Source organism: Littorina saxatilis, unplaced genomic scaffold (assembly GCF_037325665.1).
Source record: "Littorina saxatilis isolate snail1 unplaced genomic scaffold, US_GU_Lsax_2.0 scaffold_1184, whole genome shotgun sequence".
Classification (NCBI taxonomy): Eukaryota; Metazoa; Mollusca; class Gastropoda; order Littorinimorpha; family Littorinidae; genus Littorina; species Littorina saxatilis.
This window is the reverse complement of record NW_027129136.1, coordinates 23,300-37,000: the sequence shown is the minus strand read 5'-3', so window position 1 is coordinate 37,000 and position 13,701 is coordinate 23,300. Positions and strand designations below refer to the sequence as shown.

The 13,701-nt window shown below is 40.0% G+C and overlaps 1 protein-coding gene across 1 annotated transcript; it reads left to right on the top strand.

Moving 5' to 3' along the window:
• Positions 1-5,682: 5,682 nt before the first annotated feature.
• On the top strand, positions 5,683-12,413 carry LOC138957415 (uncharacterized; the record flags this gene model as incomplete). Its single annotated transcript, XM_070328530.1, has 4 exons — positions 5,683-6,015; positions 6,397-6,645; positions 8,439-8,687; positions 11,831-12,413. Coding segments are annotated over 4 exons (1,016 nt in total), but the record flags the coding sequence as incomplete, so codon positions are not given.
• Positions 12,414-13,701: the final 1,288 nt, after the last annotated feature.

The window sequence follows — 13,701 nt, the reverse complement described above, 5'->3', positions numbered from 1 at the left end:
AACGCAGCGCAGCGCAACACAAAGCCCAGATAGTGGTATACACACGAGCTGTGTCACACCACCTCTGTATGGCATCCAGCTACTTAGCTGACATGGCGTGTAGAGCAGGCATGCTGTGCTTCGTTGAGGAAAATAACTCTTTATTCTGTGCAGGAAAACTAGGTCATCGTCTGGTTGGTTGTGTGCATGGATCACGTACAGGCGCAAGAAAGGTTTAATTAAAAAAAAATTGTTTGGAGAAAATTCCGTGTTTTTATTCTATTAATCATAAAATTGCTGTACACGATAAATGTGTGTGCCAGTGTGTGTGTGTGTGTGTGTGTGTGTGTGTGTGTGTGTGTGTGTGTGTGTGTGTGTGTGTGTGTGTGTGTGTGTGTGTGTGTGCGTGCGTGTCCTTTTAAAAATAAGTTAACAGAAATTTTTAATAATGTCTTATTACTGATTTGATGAAAGTGAAATCACATTCATTGATAATGCCAGTTCTACATCCACAGTATTGTCTTTATTATTTCTTTCAGCAGCGCAATGTCAACTATTACTTTATACAGACCTGTTTGTACATTATTCTCTTTGTTACACAGTAATGTCAAAGTCAGTATTTTGCTCAGGCTGCCCTAATGGCAAAGAGACATAATTTAATTTCACAGCAATCCCGAATTATTTCTCAAATCTGCAATTCTTGTCCTGGGTAATGCAGGTATGGACCATACTGCAAAAGACTATTTTTCTCATTGCATTTTCCCCCTCATTTACGTATTTATAATTAGAGTATTTTCAAACCTTGTGTTATTTTGCACAGTTGTGTTCTGTGTTACATATATGCTCAAAGGATAGGTTCAATGCTATTGTTCTTATTGTCGCACCCAAAGAACTGCTCAAATGTGTTGTTCTGTTGGCACGTGTTATCTTGAGCTGCAAGTCACTATAATTGAATCGGGTCAGTCTGTAAAACGTTCCGTTTGCACAGAATTATCCAACGTCATACGGCATGTTCAACGCATGTTTTAATTCCATGATATTGTTCAATGTTTGCAGAATGTTTATATAAAATGTTTATGCATGTGTGTGGGTATGTGTGTGTGTGTGTGCGTCTGTGTGTGTGCGTCTGTGTGTGTGCGTCTGTGTGTGTGTGTGTGTGTGTGTGTGTGTGTGTGTGTGTGTGTGTGTGTGTGTGTTGTATTTGTTATTACTTGTTGATAACATGTTCTGTTTGATTAAGGGTATTCAGCTGGTATTTCCTTGTTTTTACTACCTATTTTATTCATGTTTTTATTACTTAGTTAATGGAAGAATCTTTTGTAATGTATGTTTGATGGTGTATGCTTTTAATTAAGCGTTGAATGTAGATGTAAATGCTTGTATAACTGTGTTTTAATTTTAAATGTGTCAAGCGCAAAGAGCATAATTGTAAAGTTATGATGTTGCGCAATGTACATGCTCATTTATTATTATTATTATTATTACTTACTATTGCAGCTCATGTGTTCTTGTTATCTTTTATGTACACATTTATTTTAAAGAAACTCAAATATGGAGACTGTATTATAGTGTTCCTTTTCTATACTTTAATGTTCGCCAGTCTTTTTTGAGATTGCCAGGACAAAGTAATCTATAGTAGATGTTTTTCTCCAGTTTTTTTCCTTCGTTATTTTCTTCTCTTTATGACAGTTGTTGTTAAAAGTATTATTTCCATCATTATTTTTGAAAATAAATTATTGCAGAAGATTTGAGATTTCCGTGTGTCTTTTCAGTGTGCCTGCATGCATGCGTACAGTTGGTGGCAAAACTCAATCGCGCCCGTTTGGTAGTTTTTGAGGTATGCTTTTCACACAGAAACAGACGCACAGACTAACATACACCGGGATACAAACCTCGCTCTCCGCTCTCGTTAAAGACATTCATTTATTACTTGACTCAATGATTGTAAAAATGAAAAAAAGAACAGAAAGAAACATCCACACCTCAAGAAAGACAACTCTTCCCGCTGATTCGGAATTTAAGGCAGCAGGAGTTTCTACGCAGGAAAAGTATCGTTGCATCGCAGGCCCGACGCAATGCAGAAAATGAAAAAGAGTCATCGAAAATAATGTGTACTGCTCGGCAGAATAGTTTAGCCTCTAAGATACTGTGGAGCAGTTCAAGATATATGCAGTCACTTTCAGTAGATGTCATCTTTAAATATGACGCTAGCAGACAGTGTAAAGTGGGCAGTAACAGTCTCCGAGACTGAATCCGACTGTGTTCAAGGTCGGGTCACACGATGTTGGCTTCTTTACTATGAGCTTTAAGTCTTATAGTTAGCTGCTCAGTCGCAAAATCAGAATACCATTTCGCAAAAAAAATGTGGCATAGTACGGGATATGGCATACCAGCAATTTTGACACACACACACGCGCGCGCGCACACAGTGACACTCTCAGAGATTCGACGCTCCTGTATTTCGACACATCTTTGTGATGTCAGTTTGTGTTTACACAGACAGGCTGCCGTATGTTGCGGAAGGCTGCTTCATTTTCCATTCCTTGTAAATCGTATAAAGAGCCTTGTGTCTAGCTAAAATTAAGATGTGTATTTCACATTACTCAAGACGCTTTTGCTTTTCGTATCTGATATTTCTCTCTGTCTGTGTATGTCTGTGTGTAAAAAAACAAAGAGAGAGAGAGAGAGAGAGAGAGAGAGAGAGAGAGAGAGAGAGAGAGAGAGAGAGAGAGAGAGAGAGAGAGAGAGAGAGAAACAGTAAGATCAATCAAATCCAAATGCTAATCTATACATATAAATAAAAGAGAGTGTCTGTCTGTGTGTGTGTCTGTCTGTGGTCGCCATACCTCTGAGATGGCAAGAGGCAGGAACAAGATAGTGTGCACGTACACTCCCTAGGTGCCGCAGATGTGCACCTGGGTTTTAGTTTCTTGATTCATTGTTTCCTTTCTCAGATTATGGAGTCCCATTTATTGAATACAGCCTATATGGTGCAAGACCAGTTCAGTGCCTACTGTTCACCTGTAGCAAGCACATCATGCCAGTGATATTAGAGACTCGCTATTGCTCCTATGCGGGGAAGAAATGAAGAATGAAAAATTAACTGGACAGTTCCGGAAATTCTCACTGCCTGCTTATTTGGAGAAAGCCTTCTGTTAATTGGAGTGACTGCTTGTTCAGTTTACATCGAAATATATAGCATCAACTTCGTGTACCAATCTTGGAACACTGAGCTACTGTTCTCAATTTGGCTATAGGCCTACTATTTGGTGTGTGTGTACAACTAGTGAACCGACTTCCCCATAACTAGACATGATTAGAACGGAAGCTAAACTGTAAGTCATTTTACATTTTGTCTCAAGAACTCTTCTTGGTCTGACTCCTGCTAAGCCGCAGACGCATAAGACCGGCAGACACATTGTGGAGTTGAGAAATATAACGTTGCTAAACCACGCTCGAGTGTAAATGATCGGTTTATTGGCCCCATTGGTTTTGAAAGATTCAGAAGTAGAAAAGCTCAAAACTAAGAAAAAAAACACACATCCAAAAGCTGATCTGATCAAGACGCAAACATTTAATGGAAACCAAAGGAAACCGCTAGCAGTACAGCCCGTAGTCAAGGCGACGTTATAATTTCGCAAAATCTTTAAAAAGTTGGAGCATTATGCAACAGAATGACAGAAATGCGCCTGGAGAACGTTGTCTCGTCTCCTCTCTTCATGGCATTCTTAAAAACATCTTAAATCTCAGCTAAAAAGCGTTTTTATATTTATGAGCAAAGGCTTAAATTGATCATATGTCTCTAATATGCCTCGTTTATATACACCGAGAATATGTCTCTAATATGCCTCGTTTATATACACCGAGAATATGTCTCTAATATGCCTCGTTTATATACACCGAGAATATGTCTCTAATATGCCTCGTTTATATACACCGAGAATATGTCTCTAATATGCCTCGTTTATATACACCGAGAATATGTCTCTAATATTCCTCAGTCGTTTATATACACCGAGAATATGTCTCTAATATGCCTCGTTTATATACACCGAGAATATGTCTCTAATATGCCTCGTTTATATACACCGAGAATATGTCAGATTTTTGTTGTAACAAAACGTGGCAACAAATGTAACTGGACCATTGACAGATAAACTCATACAATGCCTTCTAAGTGGGAAACTCGAGCAGTAATGTTTTCCCTGTATCAAAAGATAGCGCAAACAAGAACAAAGACACTGTTTCACTGCACAACATACAATCTCAAAAATGAGATGATGGCTAATCGTCACACTAAGAAGTGTGTGAAAGCATCCGAAATATTCGTAGTTACGAAACAAGTCAAGAGCCAAAGCGCGCGTACATTGTCCTTTCCCTTGAAAGTAAAAGTCCTCACCACCTCCCTCTTTTTCCACACTAGCAACTTATTTTACACCAGGCGATTTGTTTCTTAGTGTTGTCACTCCCTGTCAACACATGGACGCTGATTCTTCTGTTAAAACACATTATTAACAAAATGTTGTGCGCTGATCGGAAATTCATCATACTTGCTAATTTGCTCATTTCGTCGCTGTGCTCTCCACAGTGTGAGTATATAATTAAGAAACTCACTCTCAGGAGATGGTTGGGCTTTAGTACCACAACAATATACGGATGCTAGTTTACACCTCCTGACATAAATTAACCCTCCTCCTTCTCATCTTTCTCCTCCTCATCTTTCTCCTTCTTTTCTGTCAAAGAGCTTCAATCTTTGATTTTTTTTTTACAAACTGATAAGCAGAAGGAGGAGGAGGAGGAAGAGGAAGAGGAGGTAGCAACGGATGATGATGATATTTCAGATAGAAAGCTTTAACAGAAAAAAACAAATCGTTCCGGTAAATAGAAATCTGAATTTGTTTTAAATTTTTTCTCTTGCTTTGCTGTTGTTGTGGTTTTGTTTTGGGTGTCTTACTTAGTAATCTTCTATCCTCGTTTGTGCAAAAATATATTCCGTAAGAATTAAGCGTCACATTTTTTAGCATAATCTGCCAAATGTGAAAAAGTAAAAGTGTAAAAGACGGTTTTTGGCTCACGTAAGTGTAGCCTATGCGATGATAAACTTTGTCTGTCTGTGCGTGCGTGCGTGCGTGTGTGTGTGATAGAAACTTTATAACATTTCCGAGTCTATGGATAAAGCTCGCATAAGAAGATTACGTCTCGGTCAAAAGTGTTTGACGTGTGTGATAGAAACTATTTGAAGACGTCACATTAAGACGTAAGAGGGTTAGACGTCACGCAAAGGAATTACTGAAAGTCTCGGTCATTGTTATTGTGAGCGGGCCGAGACTAATTGGCAGATCCAGGGTCTCGCTTTCTTGCACAGTTTCACCTATGCTTACTGTGTGTGTGTGTGTGTGTGTGTGTGTGTGTGTGTGTGTGTGTGTGTGTGTGTGTGTGTGTGTGTGTGTGTGTGTGTGTGTGTGTGTGTATGTGTGACGGAGTGATTGAGTTTGTGTTACTGTTTGTCGATTTCTTACGTGAGCCTTGAAGGCTTCGCCTCTTGTTAGTTTATGCATCCCAGGCTGTTTTAAAGGTGCAAGTTAACTACAGAGAAGGTAACTGAAGCGAATAACAGGCCTTGTTCTGTGCGCTCTTGCGTCATTGTTTTCTCACAACGGAGGTGGTACATATTTCGAATCTTTTTATTATCGTTCACAACAGGTCGCTTTGAGTTCCCAAAGTTGAATGACAGCTCGCGCCTGACATCAGACGGAAGACACACGATTGTTGTGGAGTTCAGAGCTCACCCATCATGCAACGCATCGGACAATCTTGCTTACTCTGTTGGCAAAGAGGTGAACGGTCATGCAAAACATCACTGTCTCATCATGCCGGCAAAGGTAAAATGTATGGAAAAATGCACGTGTCCCGCAGAAGGGTCTGATCTGTATCGTCTGGAGCTTGCAGCTGAACCTCTAAATAACGGTACCTGGACATGGTCCGCCATACCATCTTCGGTGATGGAAAAACACAGCATGTGGATTCTGATAGACGGTAAGAATTCTTTCACAGAGACCGTTCAGTGTGTTTGTGTCAGTGTGTGTGTGTGTGTGTGTGTGTGTGTGTGTGTGTGTGTGTGTGTGTGTAGGCTATGTGTATGTGTGTGTGTGTGTGTGTGTGTGTGTGTGTGTGTGTGTGTGTGTGTGTGTGTGTGCGAGCGTGCGTACGTGCGTGCGTGCGTGCGTGCATAAATGTGTGTTTGCAAATTCACCCCCTTAGGCGCAAAACAGTCTACTGGTATCTATTTTTAATGCCAGGAATATTCCGTCTTTAATAGATTATTGCTTGGAGAAACTTTACTGTTCATAATTCTCCCAATCTGATACGTGTTCAACGTGTATCTGGGTTAACGTGCAATGAACATGCTATTTCCAGGTATCGATGCCTCGACAGAAGAAACCACGACAAAGACAATCACAGTAAAAACACAGACTGCTTCAGAAACACTTCTGGCTTCAAGCTCTTCTTATGATCCAGCGAAAATAAAAACAACCGAAGGCGGTTCTGATAACCTTTATAAAGCAGCTTTTTTCCTTTCTCTACCTGGTATTATCCTACTCACTTTCAACGGTGTCATCATAGTTTCAGTCATCAGTCTGGTCATCGTTGTTATGAAGAGAAGAGGTAGCTCCTCCACTCCCTCTCTCACTGATTCTCTGTCTTTTTATATTTAGTCAAGTTTTGACTAAATATTTTAACGTAGAGGGGGGAATCGAGACGAGGGTCGTGGTCTATGTGTGTGTGTCTGTCTGTCTGTCTGTGTGTGTGTGTGTAGAGCGATTCAGACTAAACTACTGGACCGATCTTTATGACATTTGACATGAGAGTTCCTGGGTTCCTCACACGTTTTTTTCATTTTTTTGATAAATGTCTTTGATGACGTCATATCCGGCTTTTCGTGAAAGCACTGTCACGCCCTCATTTTTCAACCAAATTGGTTGAAATTTTGGTCAAGTAATGTTCGACGAAGCCCGGACTTCGGTATTGCATTTCAGCTTGGTGGCTTAAAAATTAATTAATGACTTTGGTCATTAAAAATCTGAAAATTGTAAAAAAAATAAAAATTTATAAAACGATCCAAATTTACGTTCATCTTATTCTCCATCATTTTCTGATTCCAAAAACATATAAATATGTTATATTTGGATGAAAAACAAGCTCTGAAAATTAAATATATAAAAATTATTATCAAAATTAAATTGTCGAAATGAATTTAAAAACACTTTCATCTTATTCCTTGTCGGTTCCTGATTCCAAAAACATATAGATATGATATGTTTGGATTAAAAACACGCTCAGAAAGTTAAAACAAAGAGAGGTACAGAAAAGCGTGCTATCCTTCTTAGGCCAAAAAAAAAAAAATTGTCTGTTTCTGGTAACATGGCTAAAAAAAATAGGGTCGGTAGGTAGGGATTTTTTTTATTTTTTTTTTAAATTTTTTTTTTACCCCAAATGTAGACCAATAAAACTAACTTTAAAAATCGCGCAAAGAGACTGGATTCACTATACATAGAGACAAGACACTCAAAACATTTACAAATCGTCAGCGGACTTTCGTTTTCACACGTTTTTGTTGTTCATTTTCTCACCCTGTCCTTTACCACCAAAAAATAAATAAAAATTTTTGAGTTTGGAAAAAAAAAGTTTAGGGTCGGCGCCGAAATTTAGGGTCGGTCGGGTGACCAGAAACAGACAATTTTTTTTTTTGGCCTTAGCGCAACTACTACCCCGCTCTTCTTGTCAATTTCACTGCCTTTGCCATGAGCGGTGGACTGACGATGCTACGAGTATACGGTCTTGCTGCGTTGCATTGCGTTCAGTTTCATTCTGTGAGTTCGACAGCTACTTGACTAAATATTGTATTTTCGCCTTACGCGACTTGTTCTTTCTGTTTCACGTTGCTCACCCCCCTCTCAGTCTCTCTCTCACACACACACACACACACACACACACACACACACACACACACACACACACACACACACACGCTCTGGCATTCACACACACACACACACACACACACACACACACACACACACACGCACGCACACACACACACACGCTCACCTCACTTTCCGAGCAAATGAAATTAGGAAATAATGTGTACAATAACTCACTCAATTAAAAAATAATAATCTTGAATTATTGAAATCTGTAAACGTTGTTTTATATTTCAAACTAAAATTAAAATCGAGCTGACATAGGCCTGAGCGACATTATACTCAGAATCTCTAAATAAAAAGAAAACACACCAGTAATCTCTGTATAGTGTAGTTCCAAACAGTCGACACGACGAGGCTGCCATATATCACGAATTACCAGTCTGCATGTGTTTCAGCGTTCTTCCAAGACTTTAATTTCTAAAGTATCATAACATAAAGCCATCATTGCCATCTTACTATGTGAATATGTTGCAGGGCGTAGACTGCGTCTCTCATTGCAAGGGGGTATTTCATTACAAGAACTGCAACAAGACCGACAACAGCTGGTACCACCACTAGCACACCAGCAGCGACAGCTACCTGAAATACCCGGACAGCAGAACGTTCCACCCCAATGTCCGACACCCCTCGTGTTGACAAGGTCTGGACCAGGCGGAAGGCGATATCGGAGTCAGGAGTCCAATTTCTACGAGATAATCGATGACGATGAGAGAAGCGATGAAGGTATTTCGTTCACAAAAAGAACTTTTTCCCCGCAATATTGTTTATGGTATTGTGTTCAATGTATACACATCGACGAAACGACTGATCATGGTGAAGAAAAACATCACACAATTAGCAATATTAAAACACACGCATCGGAGGGTATGATTGCAACACATGTTTTATGTCCGATCCATTGTTGGTTAAATGTATGTTTGGGTTTGAAACTGTGATTGAGAACGTGAATATAATACGAAATATGCAATGCAAGTGGCGGCCAAAATTGAGTGTTGTAGCTCGTATATATCTGGGACATGACTGCAAAGGCTTAACTACGCAGTAAATTGCAAAAGTATTTGATTATTGAAAGTATGCACGTAACTGGGTAAACTAATTATTTAACATGTGTCACCCTCAGATGTTTGCCAGGATTGCACAACATACATTGTGCACAAAACAGCTTTTGTCAGCAGGAAACAATAGTACGGAAATAAAGAAAATGACTCAGGAACAGAAAGAAAAGAACGACTGTTACAGAACGTTAACCCACCCTGCTAAGGGATGTTATCTACGTAATTTTCTTTTGCAAAAAAAAGACAGAGGGTCATTGTCTGTAACCCGAGTGAGACCTGCAATGATTTACTCGGAATGCTCGATAACAATATGCTTATTAGTTCCACTAATGTGAATAGCAGAACTGGCCTTTTGCTTAAGCGTCAGAGTGACGTTTCTTTATCTTTGTATTTTTTTGTTAAAGTTTCTGCCGGGTACACATACGTTTAGCATTCGAAACCAGTTGTTTGTGAGAAAATCGGGTCTATACTATCCGTCATAAAAAAACATAGGCAGATGCGTTTGAATGCAGAACTTTGTGGTGAAGCCATTTATTTTAGAATCAGTTGGACGACACTCAAGACATTCAACCCCTAGCATACTCTGCAAACAGATAGATTTTACATATGCTGTTGTCTACATCGTAAAAAAGGCAACACAGATTCTTCCGAATAAAAAAAAGAAAATAATATGGTGCTCCTCGTAATTAAGAATCCAAAAGGAAATCAGAAGAGCTAAAAGTAAACTCAAGGCGGGCATGTGAATGGAAAGAGAAATCCAGTTTGTATCCCAAACAATCACTTTTGTTTGCCTCGTCTGAAAATAATGCTATGGAAAATGGTGTTAGTGATGTGAAATGGCAGGTAGCTAGGCCTTAGCAGACTTGACGAAACAACAAATAATAGCATGGCATTCTTAAAGAACGGTTGCATGTTATCTAAAAATATGTACATTCTCAAACTGGCATGGATGTTTTGAGGAATTCAACTCAAGACTAATTTTAACGACGCGACTCTGTCACGCCGCGGACAGTCAATGCCAGTCAACAACTGAGAAAGCCACTGCTGACACACATGACTGAGCATACCTGAGGGAGCTGACATTTTTGTTCGCGTTTTAACGAGTGAGCTGTGAACTGTGGATGCACAATATAAATATAATCTCAGTGACATTTGTAGCTTTAAGTTTTCTTAATGCCCACACAATTTTATCATTTCCCGATCAGTCGTACAAGACACACCTCTACTTTTAGAACTTTTCCTGACATGCTGCACATCCACACACCTGATGTGGCAAAAGACTTTGGAGAGCTTGTGTATTTTTCCCTATGTATGATCCCAATGTCGTTATCGTTGGAACCAAAACCAAAAAACCCGAACGAGAATCAGGTAAAAAGTAATACTCTATGCAGTAGGGCGGGGATATAGCTCAGTCGGTAGCGCGCTGGATTTGTATCCAGTTGGCCGCTGTCAGCGTGAGTTCGTCCCCACGTTCGGCGAGAGATTTATTTCTCAGAGTCAACTTTGTGTGCAGACTCTCCTCGGTGTCCGAACACCCCCGTGTGTACACGCAAGCACAAGACCAAGTGCGCACGAAAAAGATCCTGTAATCCATGTCAGAGTTCGGTGGGTTATAGAAACACAAAAATACCCAGCATGCTTTCCCCGAAAGCGGCGTATGGCTGCCTAAATGGCGGGGTAAAAACGGTCATACACGTAAAATTCCACTCGTGCAAAAAACACCCCATCCCATCAAGACAGTTTCAGCCCACGAACGCAGAAGAAGTTGGAAGGTGTTTACCAGGTAACAACTAAAAAGCGTTGTGCTTTCTTGTGCATTACTCGTTAAAAACCTAACAAACAAGAATAATACCATCTTCGTTTGGCATGCCATAGCAGCGTTCTTAGACGGGGTTGGCGAACAAAACTGACTGATTTGGGTGCAAAACGGCTTACCCTGATATACCAACCAGATGTAGCTGTTTTCTTCTAAAAATGGTTTTGAATCGCAACATAACGTAGCGTTTTAACTTAGATCCCCTTCACTTTCAGACACAAGTGTGAAGGTGTTCTTGGTGTGTAACTCATGAAGCAATTTGAAATATTATACGTTATTTGCGTGTTTGACCAAAATATGACATTTTACACAGATCGAGACAGTCATTGTTCTCCGAGACCGCGATAGCGGTCGAGGTGAACAATGACTGTCTCGATCTGTGTAAAATGTCATATTTTGGTCAAATACGCAAATAACATTTATGTATCGATCGATTTCCTTTCAGGTACTATGACTTTGTTGTTGTTTTGACGATTGAACGAGCCCGGGCACACACACATGCAATCAAACACATAAGCTTCATATTTGGGCGTTTCAGGTTGACCGAAACTTCAAAGGAACTACAAAACACACGTCATGGACTGACTTTGTTGTTGTTTTGACATTGAACAGCACACACACACACATGCAATCAAACACATGACGTGTGTTTTGTAGTTCTTTTAAAGTTTCGGTCAACCTGAAACGCCAAAATATGAAGTTTTGTAGGCCTCTGACGTCACATGGCTCAAAGAAGGGAAATGCAATGTCCAATCGATACATTGGTTGTTGTTGTGGTTGGTATTTTTATTTTTGTGTGAGGAAGGGGCATATAAGGTGATGGACATATACCTCTTCGTGGAACACTCGGTTGCATTACAATGCATTTGTTAAGTTGCAAAACATAGCATTGACTGCACAATTAAAGCCTTCTGTGTGTGTGTGTGTGTGTGTGTGTGTGTGTGTGTGTGTGTGTGTGTGTGTGTGTGTGTGTGTGTGTGTGTGTGTGTTTACAGGGGTACGTGCTAGCGCATCTGCACCTGATCTTCGCGCATCGAACCAGTGTGCAGACTACCTTCACCCCATCCCATCAAGACAGGAAGCCGCAGAAGCCAGAGCCAAGAACCCACACTATGAAAACCGCCCGTTGTACGAAAACTACTTTCACCCATGGAATGTCAAGACAGAACCCCACCAATAAGTTCTATTATTTATATGTAAATCTTGTCCATAGCCTAGCCGACAGACATAAGTGAACAAAAAGTCAGTCGATTTTGATGAGGCTGGATTTAAGGTCAGATGCATTTGATAGATACTGGGGAATATTTACGTGTATATTATGTGTCACTTGACAATAAAACACATGTTTGGCAGAAACCAGCAGACACAACTTCACCTAAAGTGTGGATGGTTACCTAAGAGGCGGCACTGGGTGTAGTGCCTTTCTAGTGCACTTGCACTACAACAGCACTGGGTGCAGTACTCGCTCCGGCATCGAAGAATTTTGCACTAAAAAATGCACAAAATTTGACCTATTTCGTCGCCTATAGAGGACGGAAAGAATGTCATTTTGAACATTGTTATGACATTCTTTCCGTCAAAAAAGTCAATTTAACGGTGTCAATTTAACCATAAGGCAACCATCCACACGTGTGGACGGAAAGAATGTCATTTTGAACATTGTTATGACATTCTTTCCGTCAAAAAAGTCAATTTAACGGTGTTAAATGAAGCGACCATCCACACAATTAGGTTGCCATCCAGAGTTTAGGTTGCCATCCACGTGTGGATGGTTGCCTTATGGTGATTTAGGCAACCAAACCTGTGGAAACATGGGTACACCCAAACCAACACACACACACACACACACTGACACACACACACACACACACACACACTACGCACACACACAAGCACACACACACACACATATATGTATGTATATATACACACACACACACACACTGAATATTGAATATTATATTATATGCAATAATATGATTAAACAAATAAAATAACATGAATTGTATTCTATTCAATTCAATTCAATTATTTCATGTTGTGTTTTGCAGTGTAGTGTAGTGTAGTGTAGTATAGTGTAGTGTAGTGAAGTTCAGCGTAGTATAGTGTAGTGTAGTGGTGTGTTGTTTTGTGTAGTGTAGTGTAGTGTAGTGTAATGTTGTGTTGTGTTGTGTTGTTTTGTGTTTTGTTGTATTGTGTAGTGTAGTATACGGTAAGGTGTAGTCAAGTGTAGTGTAGTGTAGTGTTGTGTAGTGTATTTTAGTGTAGTGTAATGTAGTGTAGTGTATTGTAGTGTAATGTAGTGATGTGTTGTATTGCCGTGTTGTGTTGCGTTGTGTTGTGTCATGTCGTCGTGACGTTTTTCGTTCGATTCTATTCTATTCTATTCTTTTCTATTATTAGTAAATTAAGCTTACAGTTTTTGCTTTCTGTTAAAAAAGACAATGTGGTTTGCATAATATGTGCATTGGTTGTTCACGTGTTAACGTTTGTACGCACGCGCGCTCGCGCGTGCGTTTGTGTGCGTGAGCCTGGTGTGCGTGTGTGTGAGCGTCAGTGCCGGTGTGTGTGTGTGTGTGTGTGTGTGTGTGTGTGTGTGTGTGTGTGTGTGTGTCAGTGGTTACTTGTGTTTAGGGGCCTATCACTGTTTCGGGGTGTATTTAAATCATGTGTGTTTTCATGTGCTAGCATGTATTCTATAACATAGGCAGATAACACTCAATCTAACGTTACTGCTTGTCAGCCGAGTATACGCTGAATATGGCGTCTCTTCTCCACTGCAACAAACAGCTGCAGACAGCGGGAGATCAAAGAAAGACAACTCCTCCTGCTTTATTGATATGAAGACAGCAACAGTTTTTCCGCT